Source organism: Gracilinanus agilis, chromosome 3 (genome assembly GCF_016433145.1).
Source record: "Gracilinanus agilis isolate LMUSP501 chromosome 3, AgileGrace, whole genome shotgun sequence".
NCBI classification, from domain to species: Eukaryota; Metazoa; Chordata; class Mammalia; order Didelphimorphia; family Didelphidae; genus Gracilinanus; species Gracilinanus agilis.
Window position 1 is genome coordinate 66,996,699 of NC_058132.1, and position 27,825 is coordinate 67,024,523.

The 27,825-nt window shown below is 46.7% G+C and overlaps 2 protein-coding genes, 1 long non-coding RNA gene and 3 other non-coding genes across 7 annotated transcripts; 2 read left to right on the plus strand and 4 right to left on the minus strand.

Annotated features, from left to right (window-relative positions):
• The first annotated feature begins 1,000 nt into the window (after positions 1-1,000).
• Positions 1,001-15,043, plus strand: LOC123243199 (tRNA selenocysteine 1 associated protein 1). 2 transcript variants are annotated; one of them, XM_044671393.1, is made up of 9 exons: positions 1,001-1,261; positions 3,716-3,813; positions 6,867-6,966; positions 7,650-7,702; positions 8,349-8,480; positions 10,222-10,341; positions 11,379-11,541; positions 11,929-11,962; positions 13,201-15,043. In XM_044671393.1, exons 1-9 carry the CDS (start codon positions 1,145-1,147, stop codon positions 13,335-13,337), a joined length of 954 nt encoding a protein of 317 aa, XP_044527328.1. In that variant the 5' UTR covers positions 1,001-1,144; the 3' UTR covers positions 13,338-15,043. The 2 variants fall into 2 exon arrangements, with proteins under 2 accessions (XP_044527328.1, XP_044527329.1); XM_044671394.1 differs by lacking the exon at positions 1,001-1,261 and adding an exon at positions 1,400-1,479.
• A 136-nt stretch (positions 15,044-15,179) lies between these two features.
• On the minus strand, positions 15,180-18,350 carry LOC123243200. Its single transcript, XR_006505848.1, has 4 exons — positions 18,117-18,350; positions 16,891-16,950; positions 16,153-16,225; positions 15,180-15,767 (listed from the first exon to the last, which is right to left on the minus strand). It is a non-coding gene; the product is annotated as an uncharacterized LOC123243200 (long non-coding RNA).
• LOC123243502 lies at positions 15,835-15,909 on the minus strand. Its single transcript, XR_006506023.1, has one exon. It is a non-coding gene; the product is annotated as a small nucleolar RNA SNORD99 (small nucleolar RNA).
• Positions 16,454-16,583, minus strand: LOC123243478. Its single transcript, XR_006506000.1, has one exon. It is a non-coding gene; the product is annotated as a small nucleolar RNA SNORA44 (small nucleolar RNA).
• On the minus strand, positions 17,292-17,429 carry LOC123243462. Its single transcript, XR_006505985.1, has one exon. It is a non-coding gene; the product is annotated as a small nucleolar RNA SNORA16B/SNORA16A family (small nucleolar RNA).
• Positions 18,351-25,477: 7,127 nt separating the features above from the next.
• Positions 25,478-27,607, plus strand: RAB42 (RAB42, member RAS oncogene family). The gene is made up of 2 exons (XM_044671395.1): positions 25,478-25,713; positions 26,825-27,607. Exons 1-2 carry the CDS (start codon positions 25,478-25,480, stop codon positions 27,246-27,248), a joined length of 660 nt encoding a protein of 219 aa, XP_044527330.1. The 3' UTR covers positions 27,249-27,607.
• Positions 27,608-27,825: the final 218 nt, after the last annotated feature.

Below are 27,825 nucleotides of genomic sequence, written 5' to 3' on the forward strand. Positions count from 1 at the left end.
ACCCAAGATATTTCCTAGCTGTGTGATCCAGGGCAAATCACTGAACCCCAACTGCCTAGCCCTTACCGCTCTTCTGCTATGGAACCAATACTTGTATCAGTTCTAAGACAGAAGATAAGGATTTAAAAAAACTTTCTGTATCTGATACCTTGCTAAGCACTGAGAATACAGACACTACAAGAAGAAACAAGTTCTTGCCCTCAAGAAGCTTGCATTCTAATGGCAGAAAACAACATTGATAGGTGAATTTCAGGGCTAGACTGAGCTTCCATGATGAAGTTTCTGGGATATGATAAAAGTCCAAAGTTCAGTTTGGAGAGGAAATGACCGTACAAAAGTGAGTGTCAAAGAAATGAGGACTGATAGTAGAGTCAGCCACCTGGGATGGTCTCGAGAGTATAGAAGGCCTGGAGTGAATTTGGAGGCAAGTGACTGCCTCAATCATCACATACAGTGAGGGGCCTGGAGTAAGACAAGGCAAAGAGGAAGACACAGGGGTGAACTAGATACATTTTTTTTTTTAAACTCTTACCTTCCGACTTGGCAGAAGAGCAGTAAGGGCTAGAGTCTAGCCCTTCCCATTGTCTAGCCTCTAGCCAATGGGGGTAGAGTGACTTGCCCAGGGTCACAGAGTAGGAAGTATGAGGCCAATTTGAACCCAGGACCTCCCATCTCTGGGCCTGGCTCTCAATCCAATGAGCCACCTAGCTGCCCCCAAAATAGATACATTATAAATAAATATCCAACTTCCCCCTCCCCCAACTGATGAAGTAGCCACTATCTCCCTGCCTCCAAAAGGAGGGACGTTGAAAAAAATTTTTTAAAGGAAGGGGCAGCTATTCAGTAGATTGAATCTGGCGTCAGTCTTCCTAGATGTATGACCCTGGGCAAGTCACTTCACGTCCCCATTGTCTAGCTTATACCGCTCTTCTGCCTTGGAGCCAATACACAGTAGCCTCTTTTTCTGTTCTACTACATATGTGGAAAGGCCCGTGTTATTTGATGTTTTAAATCAAAAATTAAAAAGAATTCAAATCAGTTAATCAATCAATCATTAATTATTCCTAGAATTACCAGCCTAGTCCTTACCCCACTGGCAACCATCTTCCTCCCACCCACTCAAGTCAAGCCCCGCCCCACACCCATGATGGCCCCTCCCACCGGTGTATCCAAGCCAGGCTCCGGCTTCCCAACGCGCATCCTCGTTAACACTTCCCGGGCTCTCCCACCAGGAAATGGAAGCCTGGACCCGCCCCTAAAGGTCAGTTTCTTGAATCATCCTGCTCCGCCTACTCTGTGCAGATTACGCCCCGGCCCTCCTCCTTGCCCCGGGAAGCGAGCTGAGCATGCGCTCTGACAGCGGCGCATGCTCAGTGGCGCAGGCCGGGTCAGTGCGAGTGCGGGCGGCGTCTCGGCCTCCCCGAGCCCTGGGCCACGCGGGGTCGCGCGGGCATGGCGGCCTCCCTGTGGATGGGGGACGTAAGTGAGCACGCACGGGCCGGGCGGAGGGTGCGCGGGTGGAGCCGCGGGAGGGCGGGCTGAGCGCTGGAGGTGGGGGGAAGGTAAATTAAGAATCAGTATCCCCTCCATCGCCGGAGGCTTCGGCTGAGTGCTTCCCTGGGGGATGGGAAAGACCAGAGTTCGAATCCTGATCCTGACTCTTTCTTTAGAGTCACTTAACTTCTTCCAGCCTCAGCTTCTGCCTCTGTCAGACGGGCTCTTGTGGGAGTGGGTATAAAGGGCTTTGAGTAGCTGCTACTCGAACTGCCCCCAACCCCCACAGACTTTAGGATTATTTGGGATAACTTTGGGGCCCCGGTGACCGCCAAGGAGGCGGGAATGGCATTCTGACACAATATATCCAATCCAGAGGGAGAGCGCGAGCGATCGCATTTATTAAACTTTTATTGTATACCAGACAGAGCATTTATTAAGCACCCACTGTATGCCAGGCACTGCGCCAAGCGGTGGCAGGCACAAAGAGAAGAAATAAGGCAGTCCTTATTCTAGGGACTTCCAAAACAGGGGAGGATTGAGTGGGGGAGGGTCATTATCCTCAGCAAAACTGAAGAAAAGGACTCTTGGGCTTTGTTTGATATTTAAAGCGCTCATAACCCTACCCTTTCCTGGCTTCTTACATTTGACCATCTTCCATAATGTCCAGTGGACACTGACTTACCTGTTGGCAGTTCCCCAAGCAGGACGCACCTTCTCCATACTCCAGACCTTCGCTACTAGCTGACCAACCCCCCAGGCTTGCTCAAATGCTTTCCCTCCTCACTCTCGAGCCTTACCTTCCTTAGCTTTATTCAACACAGTGTAATTCCACCTTTTGCAAGAAACCATCCTTCCCTGTCCTTGCTACCTCTCTGCTCTCTGCGGGTACCTTCCTTCTGAGATTGCCTTCCCTTTCCGTTGTTTATATCACGTGGTTTTTACACATTGTTTACATATCTTCTTCCTCGCCAGAATGGGGAGTTCCTTAGTATTTGCAATTTGGAAAAGGAATTGAAATTGAAAATGTAAACAAAAGAGACTCAAATGACTATACCCGTAGACGGGGAGATTCCGCTTCAAGTTTTATACCCCCAAAAGTTTATTGATGAACGAAGAAAGTCCTCACAAACATGCAGATATTTTTAATAGCACTTTTTGTGAGTGTGTGTTAGCAGAGAATTGGAAACATAGTAGACGTTGGTGGATTAAAGAATGGCTAAAGCTAATTGTGGTTCTCCAGTATGCTTATAATAGGGAAATGTAAAGCAGTAAAGAAATGAGGAATGTGATGAATATAAGATTTACCAAGAACTGATGTGTAATCAATCAGGCAATGAATTTATTAAGTACCTACTGTATGCCAGGCATTGTGCTGAGTACTGAGCCAGGAAAACTACATATGAAATGACAGCAGTGTAAGTAAAAAGAGCTGCCACTAAAATTTTTTTTCATATTATAAAATTACAAAGAACAAACATGGCTCCAAAGAATAGATGAGATTTTCTCCCTTTGCAGAGATGGGTAGTTTACAAACATTGAATATATTTTTAGATTTTTTTTGCATATATGGATGAGTTTTGCTGATTTTTTTTTCTTTAAAAATATTATTTTGGGGAGGGGGGCAGCTAGGTGACTCAAAGGATTGAGAGCCAGGCCTAGAGACAGACTAGGTTCAAATCTGGATTCAGACTCTTCCTAGATGTATGACCCTGGGCAAGTCACTTAACCCCCATTGCCTAGTACTGATTCTAAGATGGAAGGTAAGGGTTTGAAAAAAAAAATTTTTAATAAAAATATTATTTGCTACATTAGCTAGGTGGCTCAATGGATAGAGCTAGACCTGGAGATAGGTCCTGGGTTCAAATGTAGCCTCAGATACTTCCTAGCTGTGTGACCCTGGGCAAATCATTTAACCCTAACTGCCTAGCCCTTACCACTCTTCTCTCTTGGAACCAATACTTAGTATTGATTCTAGGACAGGAGGTAAGGGGTTTATAATATGTGTGTGCATACGTGTGTATGTGTATGTTGTGTGTGTGTGTTTTTTCCAGGTATTATTTATTTCAATGATTCAAATGAGGAATGTTCAGAGAAGCTATATCTGCTATCCTTGATTTAGCCCATCGTAGTCTTGAGTAAGGCAGTAATGGCCTCTCTCTAGCTGCTGGGGTATGAGGGTACTTCTGTTGGGTCCATCAACAGTGCTGTTTTTTTGCAGCTGGAGCCCTACATGGATGAAAACTTCATCTCCAGAGCCTTTGCCACCATGGGAGAGACCGTTCTGAGTGTTAAAATCATCCGAAACCGGCTCACTGGGTACTGTATTTTCCAAGCTTCTTTTGTTATCATTAGAATTCTTTGAAGTGGTTTATTGATGCTCTCTTCTCTTCTTCTATCAGTAACTCTTCCCAATCACTCTCTTCCCAGAAGAATTCTCCTTTGTAACAATTGAATAGGGATAAACAAAATAAATCATCATGACTGTGGCTGAAAATGTCTCCTCTCACCTCTGTAGTTCACCATATCTCTTTAAATCCCCTCCATCATTTCTTACAGCACAATCATATCCATCACAGCCATAACTACAACTTATTTGGCCATTCTTCAATTGATGGGCATTCCTTTAATTTTTAATTCTTTGCCACCACTAAAAGAGCAGCTATAAATATTTTTGTTTATCTGGTTCCTTCTTCTTTGATTTCTTTGGGATATAGTCATGGTCTTGCCAGGTCAGTATGTACAGTTTAATAGCTAATTTAGGGCCTACTTCCAAATTGCTCTCCAGGATAGTTCATAGCTCCACCAAAAGTACACAAATGTACTTGTTTTCCCATATAGTTCATCCAGCATTTGTTGTTTCCCATTTGTATCAGTTTTGTCAGTCTAATGGGTATGGGGTAATACCTTGGAGTTGCTTTAATTTACATTTCTTTACCTATTAGTGATTTGGAACATTTTTTCATATGGCTTTTGATAACCTGGATTTTTCTTCTAAAAACTGCCTTTTCATTCCTATGACTAGTTATCAATTGCAGAATGGCTATTTTTCTTACAAATTTGACTCAATTTGACATATATCTTAGAAATGAGACCCTTTATCAGAGAAACTTTCTCTTTTTTTAATTTTTAAATTTAATTCAATTTAGTTTTTTATTTAGAATATTTTTCCATAGTTACATGATTCATGATCTTTCCACCTCTTTTCCCTCCCAACTCCTGGAGCAGACAAGCAATTCCACTGGGTTATACATGTATTGTTGTTCAAAACCTCTTTCCATATTATTTGTATTTGTAATAGAGTGATCTTTTAAAGCCAAAACCCCAATTATATTCCCATTGAACCACATGATCAATCATATGTTTTTCTTCTACTCCCACAGTTCTTTCAGAGAAACTTTCTACAAATTTTTCCCCCAATTTCCTGTTTCTAATATTAGTTACATCTGTTTTGCTTATGCAGTGATTTTAATTGCATCAAATCAAAATTGTCCATTTTGCTTCCTATGAACCTCTCTATCTCTTGTTTTACTCATGACCTTTTCCTTTCATGGATCTGACAGGTAATTTCCTTGCTCTTTTAATTTGTCTGTGATGTTACCATGTATGTCTAATCCATGTATCTGTTTGGAGCCTTTCTTGGTATATGGTGGGGGATGTTGGTCTAGACCAGTGATTCCCAAAGTGGGCACCACTGTCCCCTGGTGGGTGCTGCAGCGATCCAGAAGGGCAATGATGGCCACAGGTGCATTTGGGGGTGGTGAATAACTGTAAGGGGGTGGTGATAGTATGTGACAGGGGGCGCTAAGTAATATTTTTTCTGGAAAGAGAGCTGTAGGACAAAAAAGTTTGGGAACCATTGGTCTAGACCTAGTTTCTGCCACACTACTTTACAGTTTTCCCAGTAGTGCTTGTCACATGGTAAGTTCTTTCCTCAATGGCTGGTAACTTTGATTTGGTTATTATTAGGGAGATCTTAGCAGGTAGAAGGCCTCATTTTAGGAAGGTACATTGACCAGCTGGTGTTAGGCTAGGAAGGATGGCTATGATGAATAGGAACTAGGGACAGCACCACATGAGACTATGGGGGGACATTGATAACTGCCTTCATGCATTTAAAGGCTGGTGATAGGAAAGAGGGATGAGCCTTGTTCTGCTTGGCCCCCGAGCACAGAACAAAGAATAATTTTGGGAGGTCACAGAGAAACAGATTTCAGCTCAACATGACACAACACCCTAATACATAGAGCAATCCCAATATGGAATAGACTGGCTTGGGAAATAGTGAGTTCCTCCTCACCAGAAGCATTTGGCATAGGCTAGATGGTTGACCTGGCCAGGTTTTGTGTGGGGCAGAGTAGTAACTGGATACTGGATAGATGAGATGAGCTTTGAGGGTCTTCCTGACTCTGCTCCTCTGCTGCTATGAAACGATCTCACCCGAGATTATTGATTCAGTTAGGATGTAGAGGTTATGGATGCCTTGGGTAGAAGAGAGTTCTCCGTTGTTTGGAGTAGTTGAGCAGAGGCCGGATGGCCACCTACTGAGGATGTTGTAGAGGAATGTGATTGTGTTTTGCCATCCTGTCCCTTGCACTACCCCCAACCATAAAGTTAATATTCGCTATCCTTAGGTGAGAGACAGTGTGGTAGAATGAAGGGAGACCTGGAATGCACGGCTCAAATCCCACTCTCCATATTCACTGACTTTTGAGCAAATCTCTTCATGTCTCATTACTCTATGCAGTTCCCTAAAAGGTGTTGATCTGTATTTGGTGGAAGGAGTTTCCTCATCTAAAATCATTATAATCACAGGTCTAATTCCTGTCCCTTTCCTGTCTACAGATCACTCTAGCCACATGTCAGGAAGACCTGAGACAAGTCCCACTTTGGACACCACCTGGCTATGTGACTCTGGGCAAGTCACTTCCCCTCCCAGTGCACCCAGCACACCCTCAGACACTCTAAAGCTGTTGACCTGTTAAAGATCACCTTGGGTAGAAGCAGTTCCCAAACTGGGAATTCCCTACACCTCTCAAATTCTGTAAGAGCGGAGATCCAATGGGTAAAACTGGACACTCCAATAGACCAGGCAGTTTTCTTCCACAGAAGTATAGATTGAGAACAAAAGGGCCTTGAAGATCACCATAGCCGGTCTTCTCATTTTATAGGTGAAGAAACTGAAACCCAGAGGCTTCAGGTCACTCAGTCACACACTGGGATTTAACCTTAGTCTTCTGACCACCTCAGTCCAGCCACTTTCCTGGGCCCTGGTGCTCCTTCCCTCCGATTAGGGCCTCCTTCCCTAGGTCACTAGGTTAGGAAATAACGCTTCTTGCCCTAACCCTGCCCTTGCCTTCCTTTCTCTCCAGGATCCCTGCTGGCTACTGCTTTGTGGAATTTGCCGATCTGGCCACAGCTGAGAAGTGTTTGCATAAAATAAATGGAAAACCCCTCCCTGGAGCCACACCAGTAAGGACCATGAGTTTGTCACGGGAGCCTGAGTGAGACTCTAGGTCACAGGGTAGCTGTGACCCATGGTGGAGGCTTCTAGAGTGCCTGGAGTGTGAGGGCCCTTTTCCCCCATGCAGGCATGGCTGCTCGCTCCACCAGTGAGTAGATAAGTTGGAAAGAGCTGCTTGTGGATCAGAGAGGTTAACTGACTTGTCTGGGGCCACACAGTAAGTGTTGGAGGAGGGATTTGAACCCAAGACCCTGCAGTCCAGAATTTCTGTCTGCTCCAACACCCTCCAGCCCACCTTCAGTTTGCAACTGTTAACCTTGAGTGATGATAGTGATGAGAACTTGTCTTGTTGTAGGAGCTAAGGAAGGGCTTTCCCTCCATGACCTCATTTGTTCCTCACAGCAATCCTGTAGGGTAGGGAGTGCAAGTGTTATTATTCCCATTTTACAGATGATGAAACTGAGGCTCAGAGAGGTTTACTGACTTGCCTAAGGTCACCTAGCTTGTAAGTGGTGGAGCTGGAACTTGAACCCAGGTCTCCTGACTCCCAGTCCAGGGTTCTTTCCACTGCACCACCCCACGCTGTACCAAGTTGGCACACCAGTGAGTACATCCATGGTTATTTCATGCCTCTTCTGAATGTTGTTTGACCCTAGAGTGACCCTTTCCTGACCCTCCCCTATTGTTTCAGGCCAAACGTTTTAAACTGAACTACGCCACTTATGGGAAACAGCCAGACAACAGGTGAGTCCAGGGGAGCCCAAGGCTGCTCCCTGTTCTTACAGCCAGGGGCCATCAGAGCCAGGTGCTGGGGCCCAGCCTGTGGCTGCGGCATTAGGACCCCAGAGCCTTGAGTGGTGGCTCAGCCGCACCGTCCAGCTGGGACCATGCCCATCCCCATCGTGCTTTCTGCCATGAGCTTCCATCTTCTCTTTCTTGTGTGTGTCACACACACACACACACACACACACATGCTGTGCACACACACAAAGTATGCCTAGTTTTGTCTTGGCCAGGGGTGGCTGAGGGAGGGGATGAATATCTCTTTGTAAACTGAAGGGGAGGCCAAAGCTCTTGGACTCAGGATGGCCTCGTTCTTCCTCTTTAGAGCCCTGCAAAGTTATCCGTCAGCACACTTACACGGAGCCTCCTCTCCTGCGTCTCTGCTGGAGGGCCCGGGGTGAGCCAGACTCACACCAGGAAGCAGGGGGCTGCTGTCACTGGGCTTCCTAGCAGTAGAGGAGGGCTCTCCTCAGAGACCAGGGCAGTTCTCAGAAGATGGAGGCTTCCCTCCAGGCCTGGGACAAAGCATGCCCAGGAGTGAGGGAGGCAGGGCTCTTCTTGGCACTTCTGGCTGCCGTCTCTCAGTCATGTTCTCTCTCTCCCTCAGCCCCGAGTACTCGCTCTTCGTAAGGGACCTCAGCCCGGATGTGGACGATGGCATGCTTTATGAATTCTTTGTCAAAGTCTATCCCTCGTGTCGAGGAGGCAAGGTGGTCCTGGACCAGGCAGGAATCTCTAAGTAAGGCCCTCACCCCCCCCAGGCTTCCTTCTTCAAAACAGCTCTTAGGATTTTGAGGAAAGCTAACCAACAGGACGACTGTCCACAGATGCAGGGACGTGCAGTGAGGACTTTCGGCCTATGGGCTAACTGATCCAAGGAAGAGAGAAGTATGACTCTGAGAACCCAAGGGGGGATACAAAGGGCCTCTGGAGATAGAACCTCCTACTTGCTTGGCTGAATTTAATAATCAGAACACAGAATATCACGGCTGGAGAGGCCTTTGAGGTTGTCTAATCTAAGCCCTTCATTTTAGGAGGAAAAGGGAAAGTGACTTCCTTCCTCAGGGTCACATCATGAGTCATAGGACTAGAATCCTGGTTTCTTGGCTCCCAGGCCAGGGCTCTTGGCAGACCATGAGGCCAATCCCAGAGAATGCTCAGGTAGCAGGAGAATCAAACTGGTTCCCATGTGTAGAATTGAACATCAGTGTTATCACTTCTCTTCTTAGGAGCTAAAAGTTTCATACCAACTTCCTGTTTATTTTCACTGTAGCATTATCAGGGAGGGACAAAAATGTATCTGCTTCTACACATGGGGAAAATTCAGGGGCTGCCCATTCAGGGTTCCACACCTTCCTCAAGTGGCTGAGAAGGTTCAAAATCCAGGGCCTTTGGACCAAGGTGTGGAGCACCCATTGGACATGGACATAGAAGGGCAAGAAGCACCTGGACAAATCCTATCTTCCCTCTAAATGTCAGTTTTCTTATCTTTAAAATGAAGAAACTCAGCCTATTAAATTTCCTTCCCCATCCATCATCCTGTGATGCTGAATCACCTTTCCCTGAACCTCTCCTTTATTGATTCTGGGCCTCAGTTTTCCCTTTCTGTTATCTGAAGGTGACTCTGGACCCCGGTTCTGTTAGAGGGATTATTCCTAAGTGAATTTGAAAGCTTATGTGAGTAGAAAGTGTGGAGAGAGAGGGTTGGTCCTGTTCACATGGCTCATTTTGGGCCTGTGAAACACCCTTCCTGACTGGTCACTACCACAGTGGGGCTTCTGGGGCCCTGGCTTCACAGGCAAGGAGGAGACAAGAAGGGATTCGCCCTAAGGCATCAGGGCTTATGTTTGAATTCTGAAAAAAATCATGAAAAGCCAGGCCTTCGCCCTTCTAGCCATTCTTCCCACACACCCTTGGGGTCCTCTGTTTTTGATGACATTCCATGTTCTGAAGGGGCCAACTGAGAGTCTTCTTGTAGCCTGTGGCCACAGAGGCCCACCAGGCTTTAATGTCTGGCTACACTCAGGACTATCATGCAGACATATAGACCCAGCTTGAACCCTAGTTTCCCCAAGGACATTTTCATTTGGGGGCACAACAGTTTGTTCCATTGTGTTAAGAGATTCCCAAAGGCTCAGGCTCAGGATTACATTAATTTGGTGGCCAGAGGGAACATTTCTAGAAGAGTATCTGGTCTCCTTCACTCCTCATTCATTTATTCAGCGAGAATCTGAGTACCTCATCCTGTGGAGACCTTGTGGGAATACAGAGAAGTATAATATTGAAATGGTGAAAGAAATGCCAGATCACGGTCCAAGAAGACTGGCTAGTAAGGGCCAGGATAGGAAACTGAAACAAGTTTCTGAGTTCCCCCAGATGCCGCCTTAAGAATACTCTGTGGTCTTTGACCCTCCTGCCCGTTTCCCTGAGGCGTAGTTGCACATGGCCACCTGTGACTGAGCCGATGCTTCTTTCTCCAGGGGTTATGGCTTCGTGAAGTTCACTGATGAGCTGGAACAGAAGCGGGCCCTGACCGAGTGCCAAGGGGCAGTGGGACTGGGCTCAAAGCCAATGCGCCTGAGTGTGGCCATTCCCAAGGCGTAAGTGGTGGGAGTGGGATGGGAGGATCTAGAATGTTCCTGTCCCCAGGTTCTTCCATTCCTCTGGTGATCTATCAGTGTGGAAAGGCCCATAGATAGAGAGCTGGAAGGGCCTTCAGGAGTCATTGAGAACCTCTTCCTTTGAAAATGAGGAAACAGGCCCAGAAAGAGGAAGAAATTTCCCCAGCAGTAAGAGGCAGAGCTGAGATTTGACCTCGGGCCCTGCTTCCACTACAGCACACACCTTACCAACAGGCTCCCAGGGTTTCCCCTTCCCACCTCACTGCTCCTAGGGGAGTGCTTTCCTCTGCTCACTACTAGAATACTAGAAGCACAAAACTCTTCCAAACCCCGCTTAGATGTGGTGGTGAGTGCTTAGGCCTGGGATTTTCAAGGAGAGGGGTCCCTGGTTGGCCTGTCATCCCCTCGAGGGACTCTGCCCTTCTCTCCTGGATCTTTGCCTCCTGCATCTCCCCCAGCTTCAGGAGGCTGGGGTGAGGGGAGAACTGCCTTCCTCCCTGGGCATTTCTTTCATTCTCTGGTTCTAAGGCAGAATGGGTTAGGGCTTGGCTTGGGGGTTAAGTGATGTGGCCAGGGTCACACAGCTAGGAAGGGTTTCAGGCCAGATTTGAACCCAGATCCTCCTGACTCCAGGTCTGGCATTCTATCTACTGAGCCACCTAGCTGCCCCCATTTTGTTTCTGTCTTGACTGAGCAATAGTCTTCCAGGCTGGCAAGGGAAGGGCTGTTGGCAGGCATTGACTCCTGGAGCTAGAGGAGCAACCTGAGGCATCTGAAGGGAGAGGACGAGCAAAGTTACCCTGGATCTATCCCTTGCCCACTCCGATCTTGGGCAAGTCTTCTCGCCTTTCAAGGTTTCAGGTCCTTCATCTGCAGAGTGGAAGGGCTGGCCTAGATGACCTTGGACAGGCCTTCCAGTTCTCAATCTGGGGTTCCCTGGGCTAGGATCCTCAGAAAGGCCAGGCTGTGTGGGTGGGCGCTTGTCAGCTTTCCTTTGTCCTTTGCTCTGCCCTAAGGAACAGGGTGAAACCAATGGAATACAGCCAGATGTATAGCTACAGCCTCAACCAGTATTATCAGCAGTACCAAAACTACTACGCGCAGTGGGGCTACGACCAGAACACCGGCAGCTACAGCTACAGCTATCCGCAGTATGGCTACACCCAGAGCACCATGCAGGTACCGCCGCCGCCTCAGCCAAAAGCCTGCTTAGGAGAGGAGCAGAGGGGAGCGGGACGGGCTGGACTGGGCCTGGCCAAGGGGCAGAGAACGCGGCTGGGCTTCCCCTTGGTGGAGCACATGGCCACGGGACGGGGCAGGGGACTAGGTGGGGAGGCAAAAAGGATCCTTATTCTCCTCCTGGTCACCACATAGGACTCCTAGGCGATACCCTCTGTAGTAAGTGCTTCTTTTTATTTCCTTTTCATTTGCTACTTGAGTTTGTTCAAAAGAAATAGTGTTGGGGATGGGGGCCAAAGGCCAAAGCGCCCTGCCCGTGCTAGAGAATCGCCCTCTGGTGGTGGCTTTCCTTGGGCGCTTACATGCCTCTCCCCTCTCCCTTGGCAGACATATGAAGAAGTTGGTGATGATGCGTTAGAAGGTAAGGTGCTTCCTTCCCTTTCTGAGATGCTTGTCCTTCCCTGCCTGAGGCCCCAGGGGTGCTGCCTCCTCTAATGCCTCAATTCCATCGTCCCACTTTGCTGTTCTCTGAAGCCAAGTAAAAACTCTAGCTGAGTCAGAATTTGAACCCAGGTTTCCTGGCTCCCTGGTCCCCGTTCTCATCCCTAGACTCTGCTATCCCTTCTGTGTTGTTCAGCCATTTCAGTTGTGTGACTCTTTTGTGACCCCATTTCGGCTTTTCTCAGCAGATACTGGAGTGGTTTGCCATTTCCTTTTCCAGCTTTCCACAGATGGGGAAATTGAGGCAAGCAGGGTTAAGGAACTTGCCCAGGGTCACTCAGCTAGTGTCTAAGGCCAAATTTGAACTTGGGTCTTCCTGACTAAGCCCAGCACTCTACTGTACCACCTGGCTACTCTGAAATATTTTGTTACTTTTTATCAAAGCTGAATGTCCTGTTAGAAACATTGAATACTGGTACCAGTGCCTGAATATCCTTAATAAATTTCAGTAGATGAGTGTGGCAATAAGGGCAAAGCTGGGTTCAAGACCTGCCTTCACCTCTCCATGCTGTAAAGGTGCAAAAAAAAAAAAAGGGAGGTGTTTCCTCCCTTGGGGATGCTCTCTGCCAGTGAAGTCCTAGGTCTAGATCAGTGGTTTGTCTCTGGAGTATCCTGGCCCTTTTTCAGTCCTCCCACCCCTATATGTCCTTTCATTCCTACTTACCTTTCAGGCAAGCCTCAATGTGTACTGATGTTTTGTTTTTAAGTTGCACATTATTTTGATGTTCCTCATCTGATCTCATTGCTTGTCATTAAATATGGGTGCCCCAACCCTGGCAGCTGGGTGGTACAGTGGACAAGAGCACTGGGCCCGGAATCAGGAATCCTAAATTCAAATTCAACCTGTCACTTCCTAGCTGCGTGACCTTGGGGAAGGCTAAACTTAACCCTGACTGCCTCAGTTTCCTCAACTGTAGAATGGGGATCACAATAGGGTACTCAAGGATCAGAGGAAGTATTTGTAAAGCACTTAGCACAGTACCTAGAACCAAATAGCACCTAATATTTTTTCCTTTCCTCCCCATTCCCTCTCCTGACTACCAGTTAAGGAAGTGATGGGTCTGCCCTTAGCGGCAGAGGGGGAGCACCAAGGGTCACTCTTCTGGGTAGACATCATGTATCCACTGTCAGGTCCTGACATTCTTCATCCCTCCCCAGACCCTACGCCCCAGCTGGATGTGAATGAAGCCAACAAGGAGTTCATGGAACAGAGTGAGGAGCTCTATGATGCTTTAATGAATTGTCATTGGCAGCCTTTGGACACTGTCTCCTCAGAGATCCCCCCTGTCATGTAGCCTGGCTGGGAACCCAGCTTGGCACCTCAACATGGACTATGGAAGAAGAGACCCACCCAGAGGGACATTGGGAACTTTTAACCTTTTTGAAATGTAATTTATAAAATTTTAATTAAAATATTTGCTCAAATAGCAGACATATTCCAACTGAGATCAGAGGGATGGCATTAGACCTGAGGGAGTCTCACACCCTTCTAGTGGCTGGTCCTAGGCTTTGCTGGTAGAACAAAAACTCACGGATTAAGATCTCTTCCATTTTGGAATACCTGACAATGTTCTTTGTTCATGAAGCACATCCTCATTTGGGAGGGGCTCCCCAACAGGACTCCTTATGGGACTGTGGCTCAATTAACACTAAAAGTAGTTCCTACTAAAGAACCCAGAATTGGGGTAATGACAGGGATCTAACCACCTCCATTCAAATTCCACATTACACCAGACTTCCCCCCACAAAGTATGGCTAACTTTGCTTGTTGGCTCCACTGAAACACTTAGTACCAGCTTTCACAGGGGAAACACTCAAGACATTGCATTTTTTTTATTCCAGCACTTTCCCAGGAACCAACAGTATGAATTCACAAGTCATGATCTTTCAGGCAATGCCCTCCCCATATTCAAAATCCAATGTGATTTGATTCAGTCTCAAATTTCTTATCAAAAAGTGGGGAGAGGACATCTAGGTATCTCAGTGGATTGATTCAGGACTAGGTGGTCCTGGGTTCAAATGTGGCCTCGGATACTTCCTTAGCTGTGACTGGGTTAAGTCACAACCCCAGCCCCCCATTGCCTAGCCCATAACACTCTTGCCTTGGAACTTGCTGGTTGCTGGGCAGAGTAGCACCAACTCTCGATAGCTACCTTCTACTCCCACTTCTGGCTTTTCAGATACGGTGATTTGTGACCACTCTCTTCCCCCACTTTTCAGTCCACAAAGCCAAGCACATCTTCTGCGATTTAGATAACCCTATTGAGAAATTTTGATGGGATGTAACCCATTCTCTTGCTCCAAAATCTTAAAAAGTTGCCCCAAGGAATCAGCTCTTTGAAAAGATTTTCATTGCCTTAGACCTTCCCTGGCCCTTCTCAGATAAGTTAAATTCTGTTTATTAAATAATTCCAAGTCTGTCCCTCTGGGCAAGATGTCAAACTTGGATTGTTTCTAGTCTCCTCAATAAACTGATTATTTTCCCTCTTGGAAAAGTTCCAAAAGAATGTGTCCTTGAAGGTAGGATGTTACAAAACAAATTACTCTTAAGCAAGGTATAGGTTCCTACTAGGAAGGAATTCTTTGTTTAGGCTTTCCAGGTCCCCCGCTGAAAATGGTTTGAGTCTTAGTATGTAGGATGGCCTGATCACCTTGGAGATGACTTGTGATCTCTCAATGGCAGAATTGGGATTGCCCTTTCAGCTTCATCTTTCTTCCCCTCCTATCTTTGTCTGATTTTGCATCCTCTATGTGTTATTTGCTTTGATATCCCTTTCCTTAGCTAGTTGTTTAACCCCCTGCTTTAATTGTTCAATTCTTTCACTACCAGCATCATTCTTCTTAGCTTTTTTCCTGAGATTTCTTAAATGCATAGTTCAACTGGATCATGAAAAAACAAAACACCCCAATCATCTCAGGAATGCAAGAAACAACCCTGTCCATTCTTATTTTCAACCATTTTATTTATTTGTTTGGTGTGCCCTTAACTTCTGTGTATTGGCTCATAAGTGGGAGTGGTAAGGGTGGGCAAGAGGGCCAAGTGACTTGCCCAGGGTCACATAGCTGGGAAGTATCTGAGGACAGATTTAAACCTAGGACCTCCTGTCTCTAGGCCTGGCTCTCAATCCACTGAGCTACCCAGCTGCCCCATGATCATAGAGGTTAAAAAAAACCAAAACAGTCTGGTATCATTATAAAGAAAAAAAGTATAAACTATATATCCAAATTGCCTGCAAAAGCTATGGTAACTAGCAGCTTTCTCTCTGTATTCCTTTAGAAAATATTTTTAGAACTTTTCCTTTAAAAGCAACCCCTCCCCTTCAGAATGGGTCATTTTCTTATTGATAAGAGTAGCACTACTGAACACTGCTTAAGATGGCTACCTTCTACTCCCACCACTGGCTTTTCAGATACACGCAGGCCTCAACCACCCTGTGACCACTGTCTTCTTCTTCTCCCACTTCCCTAACTGGCACCACCAAACTGTTAACAAGTATGCCAATACTTAGTATTGACTCTAATAGCACCTAATATTTTGTCCTTTCTTCCCCACTCCCTCTCCTGTGGGTTTACAGAGTGGCTCAGTGGCTGGAGATGGGAGGTCCTCTGCTCAAAGGTGACCTTCCTAGGACCACTTCCTGGCTGTTCTGGGGCAAGTTCCTCAGCCCCACATCCTGGGCTTTCTGCTCTTCTGCTGCCTTCGCAGTCTCCAAGCAGAGTAGATTCTGTGGGGAGAAAAGCACAAATCAGCAAACTCTTAAGCAAGGTCCGGGCTAATGCTTGACTGCTTATGACTGGTCTCAGCCCCATATCCGCAAGTGTCATCCAAAGCATGTCCACCAGATAAGAGATTCATCACTGACCAATCAAGTTAGTAAACCCAATCACCCACCCAAGTTGCCCTCCTCTGCCCCAGGAGGCAATGGGCAGTCCTTCCTCTTTCCCCAAGCCCAGCAGTGCCTGCCAATGGCTCCACTTCTGGGTGGAGCCCCCTCAAACCCTTTTTAGGGTTAAGCACAAACATGGAACCAGGTTTGAGGCCTAAACTATGGGATCGTATATTAGGACCACAGTAGGGTACAGCTGACTCCCCCATGACTTGGGACTCACCTGATCAAACCCACCAGGTCCAACAAAAGGGCTGCAGATCTCCTTGGCTGACAGTACTCTGGCCTCCTGGGCACTAAGGCAAAAAAAATGAGTTAATAGGACTATTCAAAACCCAAATCTAAGTGGCACCAGTTCTGGTCCTGGAATCCTCAATCCCAGACAGACATGTGTGGCTGGGCAGAGAACCAAAGCTGTGGCAATGAGCTTCAAATGCCTCCATCCCCTAGGAGGAATAATGGCCATCTGACTAGTAGGGAGTTCTCCTACACAAAATGGCAACCTTTTACATAGAGCTGTTTATGAATATAGGAAAGTTGAGTGGCAGCTTCAGATACGTGGTGACCAGAGCTGTCAAAGTCTTTCCAGCATGTTCTCGCATGTAGTTGGAGATCCTGTAGCTACTTCAAGCCACAGCCCTTGAAGCCATGCTGGTCCTTTCACTCTCTGGAGTTCATGGGGGTGGGTGGGTGGTTTTTTCTTTATTTGTGCACACCAGTGTCTGTCTGGCACATTTGCTGGGTGAGCCATCCCACCAAAGCAAACAAGCTGGACTGTAAATGGACTAAAAAATTTCCCCAACAGTGGGGGGAGGCGGACAAGGGATATCCTCAGGGTATCTATTGCCTTCTCAAATGTTTGTGGGTGATCAGGTACCAGAAACCCATGCACATGTAGGAAATCTTAATGGCAGCTGTAATTAGACTCTGGTATGATGCCAGCTGGGACTTAGCCACTCACCTGCTACACACAGGTCACTCACATCCCCTCTTCAGCTCATGTTCAAGTCACCAAATGTTCCTGGTAGGGGAAGAGAAAATACACATTTCCAAGTGTGAAAACAGATCCAACACTGCCAGCCCCTATGCTATGAGGCTGGAGCAATAGGGATAGAATGGCAACAAGGCTGTGTTTCCAAGGAGGTCATCATTTGACCTCTATCTGGGAGCCTCAGTCTGGAAAATGGGGCTAATATGCCTGTAGTAGGTAGTTCATAGTTCATTGCTATGACCTTCAAGAGACAATACACACAAAATGCTTTATACCTTCCAACCCCTCACTTTATCTGGGCTGCAGCTGCCTCCCCAAACCACTGCTCTGCCCCCAACCCCATGTTAACAGAGAAGTTTAAGTAACTGGCAGCATGTCTTTTCCCACAATGTTGCGGTTCTATTACAGAATTAAATAGAACAGCGACCGTCGAGAAAACTGTCACTCTGGGCTCCTTTTTGACTGCAACAGCTATTGGAAGAACTGGTGCAGCTTCGATAAGGGCCTGGGAGAGCCTCATGGCCACGGTCCAGCACGGCAGGGCAGAGGCTGACTCCCCTCCAATAATCAACAGCTCCCCCAGCTGGCCTCCTCCCTCTCAAGGCCCCATTATTCCTTAAGAGACCTTCAAGGGCCTGACAATGGGGACTAAGTTACTGGGGTGCTACCTGGCTCCAAGGCAGCCCCTCAGACCGCTCCCTTCTCCAATCAAGATGTTAAAGCAGTGCTGAAAGTCCTGAGAACTCAATACTGAACCCTGATTTTCAAGACGAGGAACCACGTGGCTGTTGGAATGAGGATCTAAGTGTATCTTCTCGCTTGGGGGCGCGGAACCCTTTTACAGCTGAGTCACCAGACCCGATGTTAGGCGACCAGTTCTAAGCCAAATGAATCCCTTTTTAAAAAAAAAAAAATGCTCCCTCCTCTTTCTTCAAAGGACTGTTAGAATGGGCGAAACTATCCATTTCAATTGTTTCATTTTACTGATTTGGAAACTAAGGTGCTCAGGGGGTTGTTACCCTGACCGAGTCACGCGGGCAGGATTTAAATGTGGTTCCCGACTCTCATGCAGGGCTTTTCCAACTCTACCTCGAGGCCCTTAACACGCCGCCCACGTGCAGGTCTGACTCGGCCTCGGGGCGTGGCGGCTCGCTCTAACCCTCGCCTGGCCCCAGAGCACAGGTTCATTCACTCACCCCTCCGAGCTCGAAGGTAGCCCCACTAGGTCACGTGCATGTGCGTTCCCCCATCGCGCATGCCCTGCGTGCGTTGCCCCTGCATAGGTATGCGAGGCCTTGGCTCTCCGAAACCAGGCAGGCCGTTCTCCGGGTCAAGCATTCTTCTTTCAGCACCTGGGGGAGCCCTCGTGGAACCATCACACCGGAAAGTTTCGCTGGTGGGGTTAGGGGAACGAAAGGCAGCAAGAACCACGTAACCGAAGCGCATGGAGAAAGGACGGCTGGGCCACGGGAAATCCTTTATATACCAATAGGTCCCGCCCCCTTACATCACCCCACGCGGTTTGGTGATTGGCTTTGGTCAGGGAGCGCGATTCCTCGGAGCTTCTGGGAATTGTAGTTCTTTCTCAGGGCGCGGATGAGTGGCGTCATTGCAAGGCTTCCTGTGGCATGCTTGGCAAGTTTTGAACCTGGGCATTTGTCGTTTTCAAGGCTTGGAGGTTTCTCACGGTTTTGTCGTACTGGGCTTTATATGACTCGCGTTTGAGTTCCAGTTCATTCGCATATTTTGCTGTGTTACTCTGGGCAAGTCACTTCAGATGTATGAACCTCAGTTTCCTCATCTGTAAAGTGGGGATAATGTTGAAATTATCACTGTAAAGAGTTTTTAAAACCCTAAATCGCTACGTAAATGTCACTGGCCTCCGACCTCTGATAAAGCATCCCTCTAGCGGTATTCATTCTTAAGGTGCGAGTCCTGTTCCCCTCACATCTATAGCTGAACTGCAGGGAACGTTCTGTCCAGCCCTTCTCCCACCATATCCCTGCTCCTGCCTTACCTTGTTATCTAGAACACCATCCTTCCCTCCGGAGCCTGAAAAACTTCACTTCCCATTCCAAACTCCACTCAACAGCCTCTGGGCTTCTGATTCATTCTTTCTAACAAGATTCTTTGCTATTCCTGAGCAGGAACATTTATCTCCCTACTCTGCCTTTACCCTGACTGTCCCCCATGCCTAGAATGTGCTCCCTTTTCTCTGCTCCTGTTAAGTCTTTCCTGGGGTCCTTCCCTTCCCCAGCCCTCAGTGATTAGTCTACCCTTTGAGATTACCTCGAATTAATCCTATACAATCTTTTATGTATCTTTCATGTTGTCTCCCCCATTAGACTGCAAGCTTCTTGAGGGCAGGAACTAGTTTTCCCTTTCTTTGTATCCTCAGAGTTTAGTAATAACTTAATAAATGCTTGTTGACTTGATTTAACTTAATCCAGATCCCTCCTCTTCAAGATGCCCTTACTCTGCCCACCCCCAATCCTGATTTTCCCCTTTAGTTCTGGGGACAATAACCAAATCAACAAGGAGTAGCTCCAATCATCACCCTGCAATTCCACTGCAGAAATAGATCCCTTGCCACCATTCCCCAATATGGGCAATATTCCCCTATTAGAATATAAGTGCTAAAAAACCTGCGACAAAATACAACACCCATTTTTATTAAAAATACTAGAAAGTGGTGCTTAAGGGTAGCACAATGTATATAGAGTGCCAGGTCTAATCAGAAGGTCCTGGGTTCAAATCTTACCTTAGACATTTCCTAGCTGTGTGACATCGGGCAAGTCACTCAACCCCAATTGCCTAGCCCTTGCAGCATTTCTGTCTTAGAAAAAAGAAAAAAAAAGTACTAGAAAGTATAGGGATAAAAGGGTCTTTGCTTCAAATAGTAAGTAGCATTTCTTTAAAACCATCAACAAGTATCATCTGCAATGGGGACAAGTTAGAAGCTTTCCCAATAAGATCAGGAGTGAAGCAAGGATGCCCATTATCACCTCTATTATTTCACATGGTACTAGAAACACTAGCAGTGGCAATAAGGGAAGAAAAGAAATTGAAGGAGTTAAAGTAGGCAATAAACTATCACTCTTTGCAGATGATAGGATGATCTACTTAGAGAATCCTAGAAAATCAAAAAACTCAAATCCGGCCTCAGACACTTCCCAGCTGTGTGACCCTGGGCAAGTCACTTGATCCCCATTGCCCGCCCTTACCACTCTTCCACCAAGGAGCCAATTACACAGAAGTTAAGGGTTTAAAAAAAAAAAAAAGAAAAGAAAAAACCTAAAAAACTAGTTGAGATAATTAATAACTTTAGCTAAGCTGCAGGATACAAAATAAACCCCACATAAATCATCAGCATTTCTATATATTTCCACCAAAGCCTAGCAGCAAGAGTTAGAAAGAGAAATTCCATTTAAAATCACTCTAGACAATATAAAATACTTGAGAATCTATTTACCAAGACAGGAACTTTATGAACACACTTACCAAACACTTTTCACACAAATAAAGTTAGATCTAAACAACTGGAAAAACATTAACTGCTCATAGGTAGGCAGAGCTAATATAATAAAAATGACAATCCTACCTAAATTAATTTACTTATTCAGTTCCATACCAATCAAATGACCAAAAAACTGTTTTATAGAACTAGAAAAAATAATAACATAATTCATCTAGAAGAACAAATGGTCAAGACTATCAAGGAAACTAATGAAAAAAAAATGTGAAGGATGATGGCCTAGCTATACCAGATCTCAAACTGTACTACACAGCAGTGATCCTCAAAATAATCTGGTACTGGCTAAGAAATAGAATGATGGATCAATGAAATACACTGGGGGTAAATGGTCTCAGCAATCTAGTGTTTGATAAACTCAAAGATCCCAGCTTTCGGGATGAGAACTCACTATTTGACAAAAACTGCTGATAAAATTGGAAAACAGTATAGGAAAAAATTGGTTTAGATCAATATCTCATACCCTATTCCAAGATAAGGTCAAAATAGGTATACAATTTAGACATAAAGAGTGATATTATAAGTAAATTAGGGGAACATAAAATAGTTTACCTGTCAGATCTATGGAGAAGGGAAGAATTTATGATCAAATAAGAGGTAAAGTATAAGATGTAAAGTGAATAATTTTGATTGTATTAAATTAAAAAGGTTTTGAACGGTATAGTAAGGAAATTAGGAAATATATTCTTATCCTCCTCAACAAAATCAATAATAAACTTCAATATTTCAACAGACAAGAGCAATATAACCAAGATTAGAAGGGAAACAAAACTCTCCCTTTCCCTCTCTCTCTCTCTTTTTTTCTCTCTCTTTTTTTCTTTCTCTCCCTCTCTCTCTGACTCTCTCTGCCTCTGTCTCTGTCTCTCCCCTCCTCTCTCTCTCTCCATACACATAAGCAAAAGATATCAATAAAAACTTATTTTAAAAAACAAGCATTTATTAAAAACCTACTATATGCACTGGATAGAGAACCAGGCTTGGAGTCAGAGAGACGAGTTCAAATCTGAATTCAGATACTTACTAGCTGTGTGACCTTGGACAGGTATGCCTCAGTTTCTTCAAGTATAAAATGGGTATCATTAGAGCACCTATGCTAATCCATGGGTTTATTACAAATAGGAACAGACCCCATCACAGAAGACACAAAGGCAACGGGTTACAAATGAAAGAACCAGAAGGGTAGCCACAGGATGAGAATAGAAAAGTCCAGTGCCCTGAAATCAAAATACCCTTCCAGAGAGAATCAAGCCAAACATAATCAACCCTCAATACTGTTTCCCTAACTTCTTTCCTTTTGAGTTTGGGAGAGGGAAGAAGGCCAGGATTAACTGAACTCTGGGAGAAGGGGACCCAAGCTAGGTCAGATCAAAGGAGCTATTTGTGAAGTGCTTAGCACAGAGTCTGGCATATAGAAAGCACTAACCTAGCCTCCCTCCTACCTTTCCAGTGTCTTCAAAAGTTGGAGGAATCTTCCTCTGTGACTTTCCAGTAAATCATTTCTCTTTTTGACTGAATATAATTTTTATTACACTGTCTGAAAGGGATGCATTTGATATCTGCTTCTCTATATCAGGTTGTGAAGCCATCCACCGACTCCACGAAGATTCCTAGTGGGTTGGACACTCAGAAAGGGGAACCAAGGACTGAGTGAAAATGGGTTACGGATTAAGGACTAATGGAAAGAGAACATAAGGTGAGAACAATGACACACTCTTAAAATAATATCACGATTAATGTATACCTGGATTGCTACAGGTTGTGAGGTTTTTAGGCTCTGTCATAGGGTCAGTTTTGGGGAAGGTGTCACCCAAATCTCTATTTAAGGGGATACCAGCTCAGACATCTTGTCTTATTTCTCTCTTGGCTGCACTGCTCTGGGACTTCTTTGACTGATTTCTCCAACAAGTGTGTGGGGGTCAGTTACCTTTCGTGCCTCCCTACCCCCTACTTTTCAGTTGTCTTTTGCATTTTGGCTCCCCCAGATTATAAGCTTATTGAGGGCAGGTACTGTCTTTTTTGTGTTTGTATCCTTAGCTCAGCACAGTGACTGGCACATTTATATAATATATAATTAATATAATGTATTAATATATTGTATTATTAATTATATGTAATATATTTAAATATGTTAGTATATTATATTAATTCAACAAAACAATTATGTAACAATGTAGTATAACATAATAAATATATTTAACATATAATTGCTATATAAATATAATATCTATTATTAATAAATGTTCATTAACAGATTTGAACCATGTGACTCCCCTCCTCTATTAACTCCAGAATTTTCCTGTTATCTCTAGGGTTAAATATAAATTCCTCAGATATTATTTATAGACCAATGACATCCCAGGGTGATCTTTGTAAGAAATGAATGACTTTTTAAATCTGTCTCCTAGGGTTATTTACAATCTGAATTATTCAGTTTAGGGTGATAGCATAGGCAAAGTGATTTTCTTTTAGACTTCTTCATCCATATCGAGTAGTTATATATTTAGTCAGGTAGGTAACTAATCAACATTAATTACATTTAGGACAATTGAATCAGATTAAAGACTCTCTTTCCTCTATTAGACTTATAAAGTTAATTTCTCTCACTTAATCATGCTAATTAGGACACCTCCATCCTGAGCAGTAAGCCTAAGCCACCTTCCGCCCCGAATCTGGCCATCCAGATTCTGTACAATGGGGATGTTTCTATTACTGTGGAAAGCTGCCCCCCAGTTATTTTGGGTGCCCCTCTGCTCTTGGGCCTCCTCCCTTGTTATTTGCTACTGATATCTAACCTGGGAGGCATCCTTCAGCTGACCAGCTTGCCAGGGCTAGTGAGGAAGCCTACCAGCCACCTCGGACCCAGAGGTGATAGACTCAAAATGCAGAATAAGACATATTTCTGGACTTGGCTGATGTAGGAATCTGTTTTGCCTGGTTCTGCTTTGCTTCAAAAATTCTGTTTTTCTTTTTTATCAGTGGAGTTGGGAAGAGCAGGGAGGTGGAAGGGAAGAATGGAGTAGCCCTCCCAAACCAGAAAAGAATAAAGTCTCCGAAAGAATGCTTTTAAAGGTTCAAAGGAGGCTAGCAGCCTTGCTGGAGTTCACTTGGGTCTTGGTGGACTTCTCTGGGCCATGCCTCCGTCATCCAGCCAGCCAATAGGCTAAAAGCATCAGTTAAACACCTACTATGTGCTAGATACTATACCAGTGATGGCAAACCTTTTAGAGATGGAGTGCCTGCCACTCCCCCTTACCCTAGACTGGAGAGGGAGGAAGCTTTCCTATTGGGCTGCTGGGCAGAGGGGTGGTGAAATGAGGAATATCCTCTGGTACAGTGGAGATGGGGAAGGGAGCAGCTCTGCTGGAGTCCCTCTGCCTTTCTAGTAACAAACTGGGGGAGTGGCAACCGTGCCCACAGAGAGTGCTCTGTGTGTCATTTTTGGCACCCGTGCCATAGGTTCGCCATCATTGCATTATAACAAGCAGTGAGAATACAAAGAAGCTTATAATCTAAACAAAGAAGCTTATAATCTAATGGGAGAGAGATTTCCACAGCTTAAACTGGAGATAATCAACCCAGGGAAGGCAGAAGGAGGACTAGGAAGGGCTTCTTGTTTTCTTGCTTCCCCCTCCAGGCAGTTGTCCATCCAGCTGAGCTTTGAGCCAGGCTTCCATGAAACGTGGCTTTTCCCTTAGGACTGTTTGTCTTTATCTCCAGCTGACATCAGCCTGACCCCGGAAGACTCTTAGCCATGTGTAGCAAGAGGAATATCTGCAAATCACTGCCCTACGACCCCAGGGGAGGTTAGAAAGGCTAGTCTCCCCAGGACAGCAGCCGCCCGGAGGCCAGTATCACCCCATCTCCATAGGGAACACATTTAGGACCCAGTTAGCAATTAGAAGCTGGGACGCTGCTCCTTTTTGGAAATCCCCAGCCACCGCTAGGTCCCTCCCCCGACTCTCTCCGCATTCCAAGTACCTGGTGGAGAGGCCAGGTGAGAAGGACCCCGCCTCCTCCGGCCCAGAGCCTATCTGCCCCGGCTGACCGCCTTCCGTGGCTCCCTCCCCAGTTTCTTTCCCAAAGCCAGGCGCCTTTACCCCCAAGATCTGGCAGTTGCCCCGGGAGGATTCACAGCTGGGTCAGCCCTCCCCCGCTCCAGGCGCCAAACGTTTTGGGGGTTTGTATGCAATTAAAACCACACCAGATTCCGAAAAACACACCGGACCGGCATTTGGCCTGAGGATTGGAGTTTTCTCCATAAATTGGTTTTTTTTTTTTTTTTTGGTCTTCTGGGCATTTCTCGAGAGGGCCCAGCTTGAAAGAATGTCCCTCCGCCTGCGTTCCTGCGAATAAAGCCGCATCTGTTCTGCGTTCCTAATGGCCTCTCAAGTTTATTATCTGGGCACTAAGGGGGTAGCCCTGGGAATGAATTGTCCTTCCCAAACAGCCAGAAGCGCATCCATTTACGGATCTAGAACAAGGAAGAACCCAGAGGCCATCTAGTCCTTTCCTGAGGTAGGGATTGAAACATTTGGGGCTTTCTATCCCCTTAGACTGGCCCAGGGAAGCTGCATTGACCGACTGATTCTCTGCCTGGAAAATGAGTCCTTTGGGCTGGACAATCTCCAAGAACCCTGCTGGGGAAATATCCCAGAGCCCGGGGGGGCCAGAGGGGTTGAGGGAGGACCCTGGGGCGGGGCCCCGGGATCATAAATACGAGGACCTCGGCTTCCAGCTGGCGGCTCCGGCCATTTCCCCTGCCCTCATCTGTTCAGGTTTGCCCCAGGTGGCTCGAGAGACCGGGCTTCACCTGCTCCGCACCGCTGCCGGCCACCCATCGTGACTGGGTTCCTCCCGAGGCCGCCCTCTGCTGCTGCGCTCGGGTCCACCCCGTCTGTCCCAGGTCATCCCGGTTCGGAGCTCTAGGTTCCTGCAGCACCCCACTTTGAGGAGCCTCAGCTGGGTCGGCCCCGTCTGCCCCTGCTTCAGCCGCTTCCCTCCGGTCCAACCCGGTTCTGAGCCCCGATGACCAGGGAGTACCAGCTCGCGTCCAGCCAGCACCAGTTCCGCATCCTGCTGCTGGGGGACGCGGACGTAGGCAAGACTTCGCTTCTGCGGCGCTACATCGAGGGAGACTTCGGGGCTGATGCGCCCCCCAGCTCCACGGTGGGTGTCGAGTTCTACAGCCGGATGCTGAAGCTGGCGTCGGGTCCGAGGGTCAAGCTGCAGTTCTGGGACACGGCAGGGGACGAACGCTACAGGTGTGAGGGAGCAAAGACTGGCTGGAGATCAGAGTGAGGGCAGGATTTGGGGCCACGACCGGAAGGGACCCTAAAGACCATCCACTTCCAGCCCCTCATTTTGTAGGCGAGCAATCTTGGGTGTCTGTCAGGGAGGGGAAGTGACTTTTGTCCCAGGTCACAGAGGCACCAGAGGGGCAGACCCGGTTTCTAACCCAGGACCTTCGATGCTGAAGCAGGAGGGGTGATCATGGTGGGCTAGAATTCTGCCACTGATTTTCCAAGGGCCCTTGGCCAAGCTACTAACCCTCCTAGCCTCAGTTTCTTCCCCTCTCCAATGGGAGGACAAAAAAAGGATGGGAAGTTCAAAATGGCTGCAAGACTGTGAGGGTTTGGGTGAATCATAAAACTAATTGGGACCTCTGAGTTCCTTTGGCCTCATTTTGCAGAGGAAAGTGAGGAATGACGAGAGACCTTTCTATAGTGTTCAAAATCCTTTTACTTGAATTCTTCCCCATTCGACAGCGTTTATGAAGCTCCTACTATGTTCTCTGCCCTGTGCTAAGTACTTATAATATAGAGATAAAACCAAAACCAAATCCCCTGCCCTTATTTTCATTGACCCCCCAATGAAGAAGGTCATGAAAACTTTAACCTCAGAGGCCCTGGATTTGCTGTAAGAGCTGGTTCTGCCACATATTAGCTGAGTGACTTTGGGTAAATCACTTCTCCTTCAGTTTTCTCTTCTATAAAAGGAGGAGGTTCCCATCAATGATGGCCTCTGAAACCTTCCTCACTTGTGTCAGGGTGCTTACATTTTGCTTAGAGGTGACCACGGAGAGGGAGAAGTGGGGCGGCTTTTCAGATGACCTGAAGCTATGGTGGGGGTTTGGGGGACCCGTAGAACCTGAGGACTCAGGACTCTGGAGAAGGGCTCACAGTGTTTGGGGGAGGCCTCTTCATCTCTCTGCCTCACAATACCGGCAAGGAGAAGAGAAGATGTTCATCCCTGGTGTTTCCAGGCAGTCTCTCCTTCAAACAGAGGGGTTTTCTGTTCTCCTTGGATGGGAGCACTGAGGTGTGATGCTAGGGAGTACCAGACCTCACCTCTCTCTGCCTCTTCCCTCCCCAGGTGCATCACTCGGTCCTTCTACCGGAATACCGTGGGTGTCCTGCTAGTCTTTGATGTGACCAACAGGAAGTCCTTTAAGCACGTAGAAGACTGGTACCAGGAAGTGGCATCTGTGCAGGGCCCAGACAAGGTGGTCTTCTTGCTGGTTGGTCACAAGTGTGACCTACAGCAGGCTCGTCAGGTGTCAAGCCAGGAAGCAGAGACTTTAGCTGCAGTTTGGGGCATGTCGTTCCTGGAGACCTCAGCCAAGACAGACTGCAATGTGACTCTGGCCTTCGAGACCCTTGTCCATGAAATCCAGCAGGCCCTCCAGAAGGGGGAGATCAAAGTGGATGGATCCTGGGGAGGAATCAGGGTCCTTCGCAGAGCCCAGCCTCCCCTCAACCAGAGGAGAAACAAGCCATCTGGGCAATGTCAGTGTTGACTCAGGGAACTGGGTCAAGAGAGACAGAACAGACACAGGGAACCAAACCAGAGCTGGTTAGTCCCATCCCCAAAGACCCAAAGACCCTCGAAACTGGAAGAAACTTTAGGTTGTCTTTTCTAGCATTCTCATTTTGCAGAGAAAAATGGTGAAGCTCAGAAAGGCTCAGTTCTTTCCCAGAAGGGTCTGCAGGTTGCCTCTTCCTTCCTGCCCATGACCCTCAGCCTGGAGAAAGGTCAGGTATCATTTGATCATTGTTCAGAGCTTTTCTGAACCAACCCTATTCTATTCCTCTGATTGTGGCCAAGGACCTGATAATTTCTGTCTGAGCCTGTCAATAAACAAGGGCTGGAAGTGGCTGACTCAGTCTAGTTTTATGATGGGGGTTGGTGAGGGAGGGAGGCAAAGAAGGAGGGAGGATGGGAGGAAGGGAGAGAGAAGGAGGACAGGTTAGCTTTTCCCTTCAGGCTTGGGTTCCTGCCAGAGAGTCAGAAAAGCTGCCTCTCATCAGTGCTGTCCCTCCCCTCCTCTCTCTGTCTCTTTCTCTGTCTCTCTCTCTCTGTCTGTCTCTGTCTAT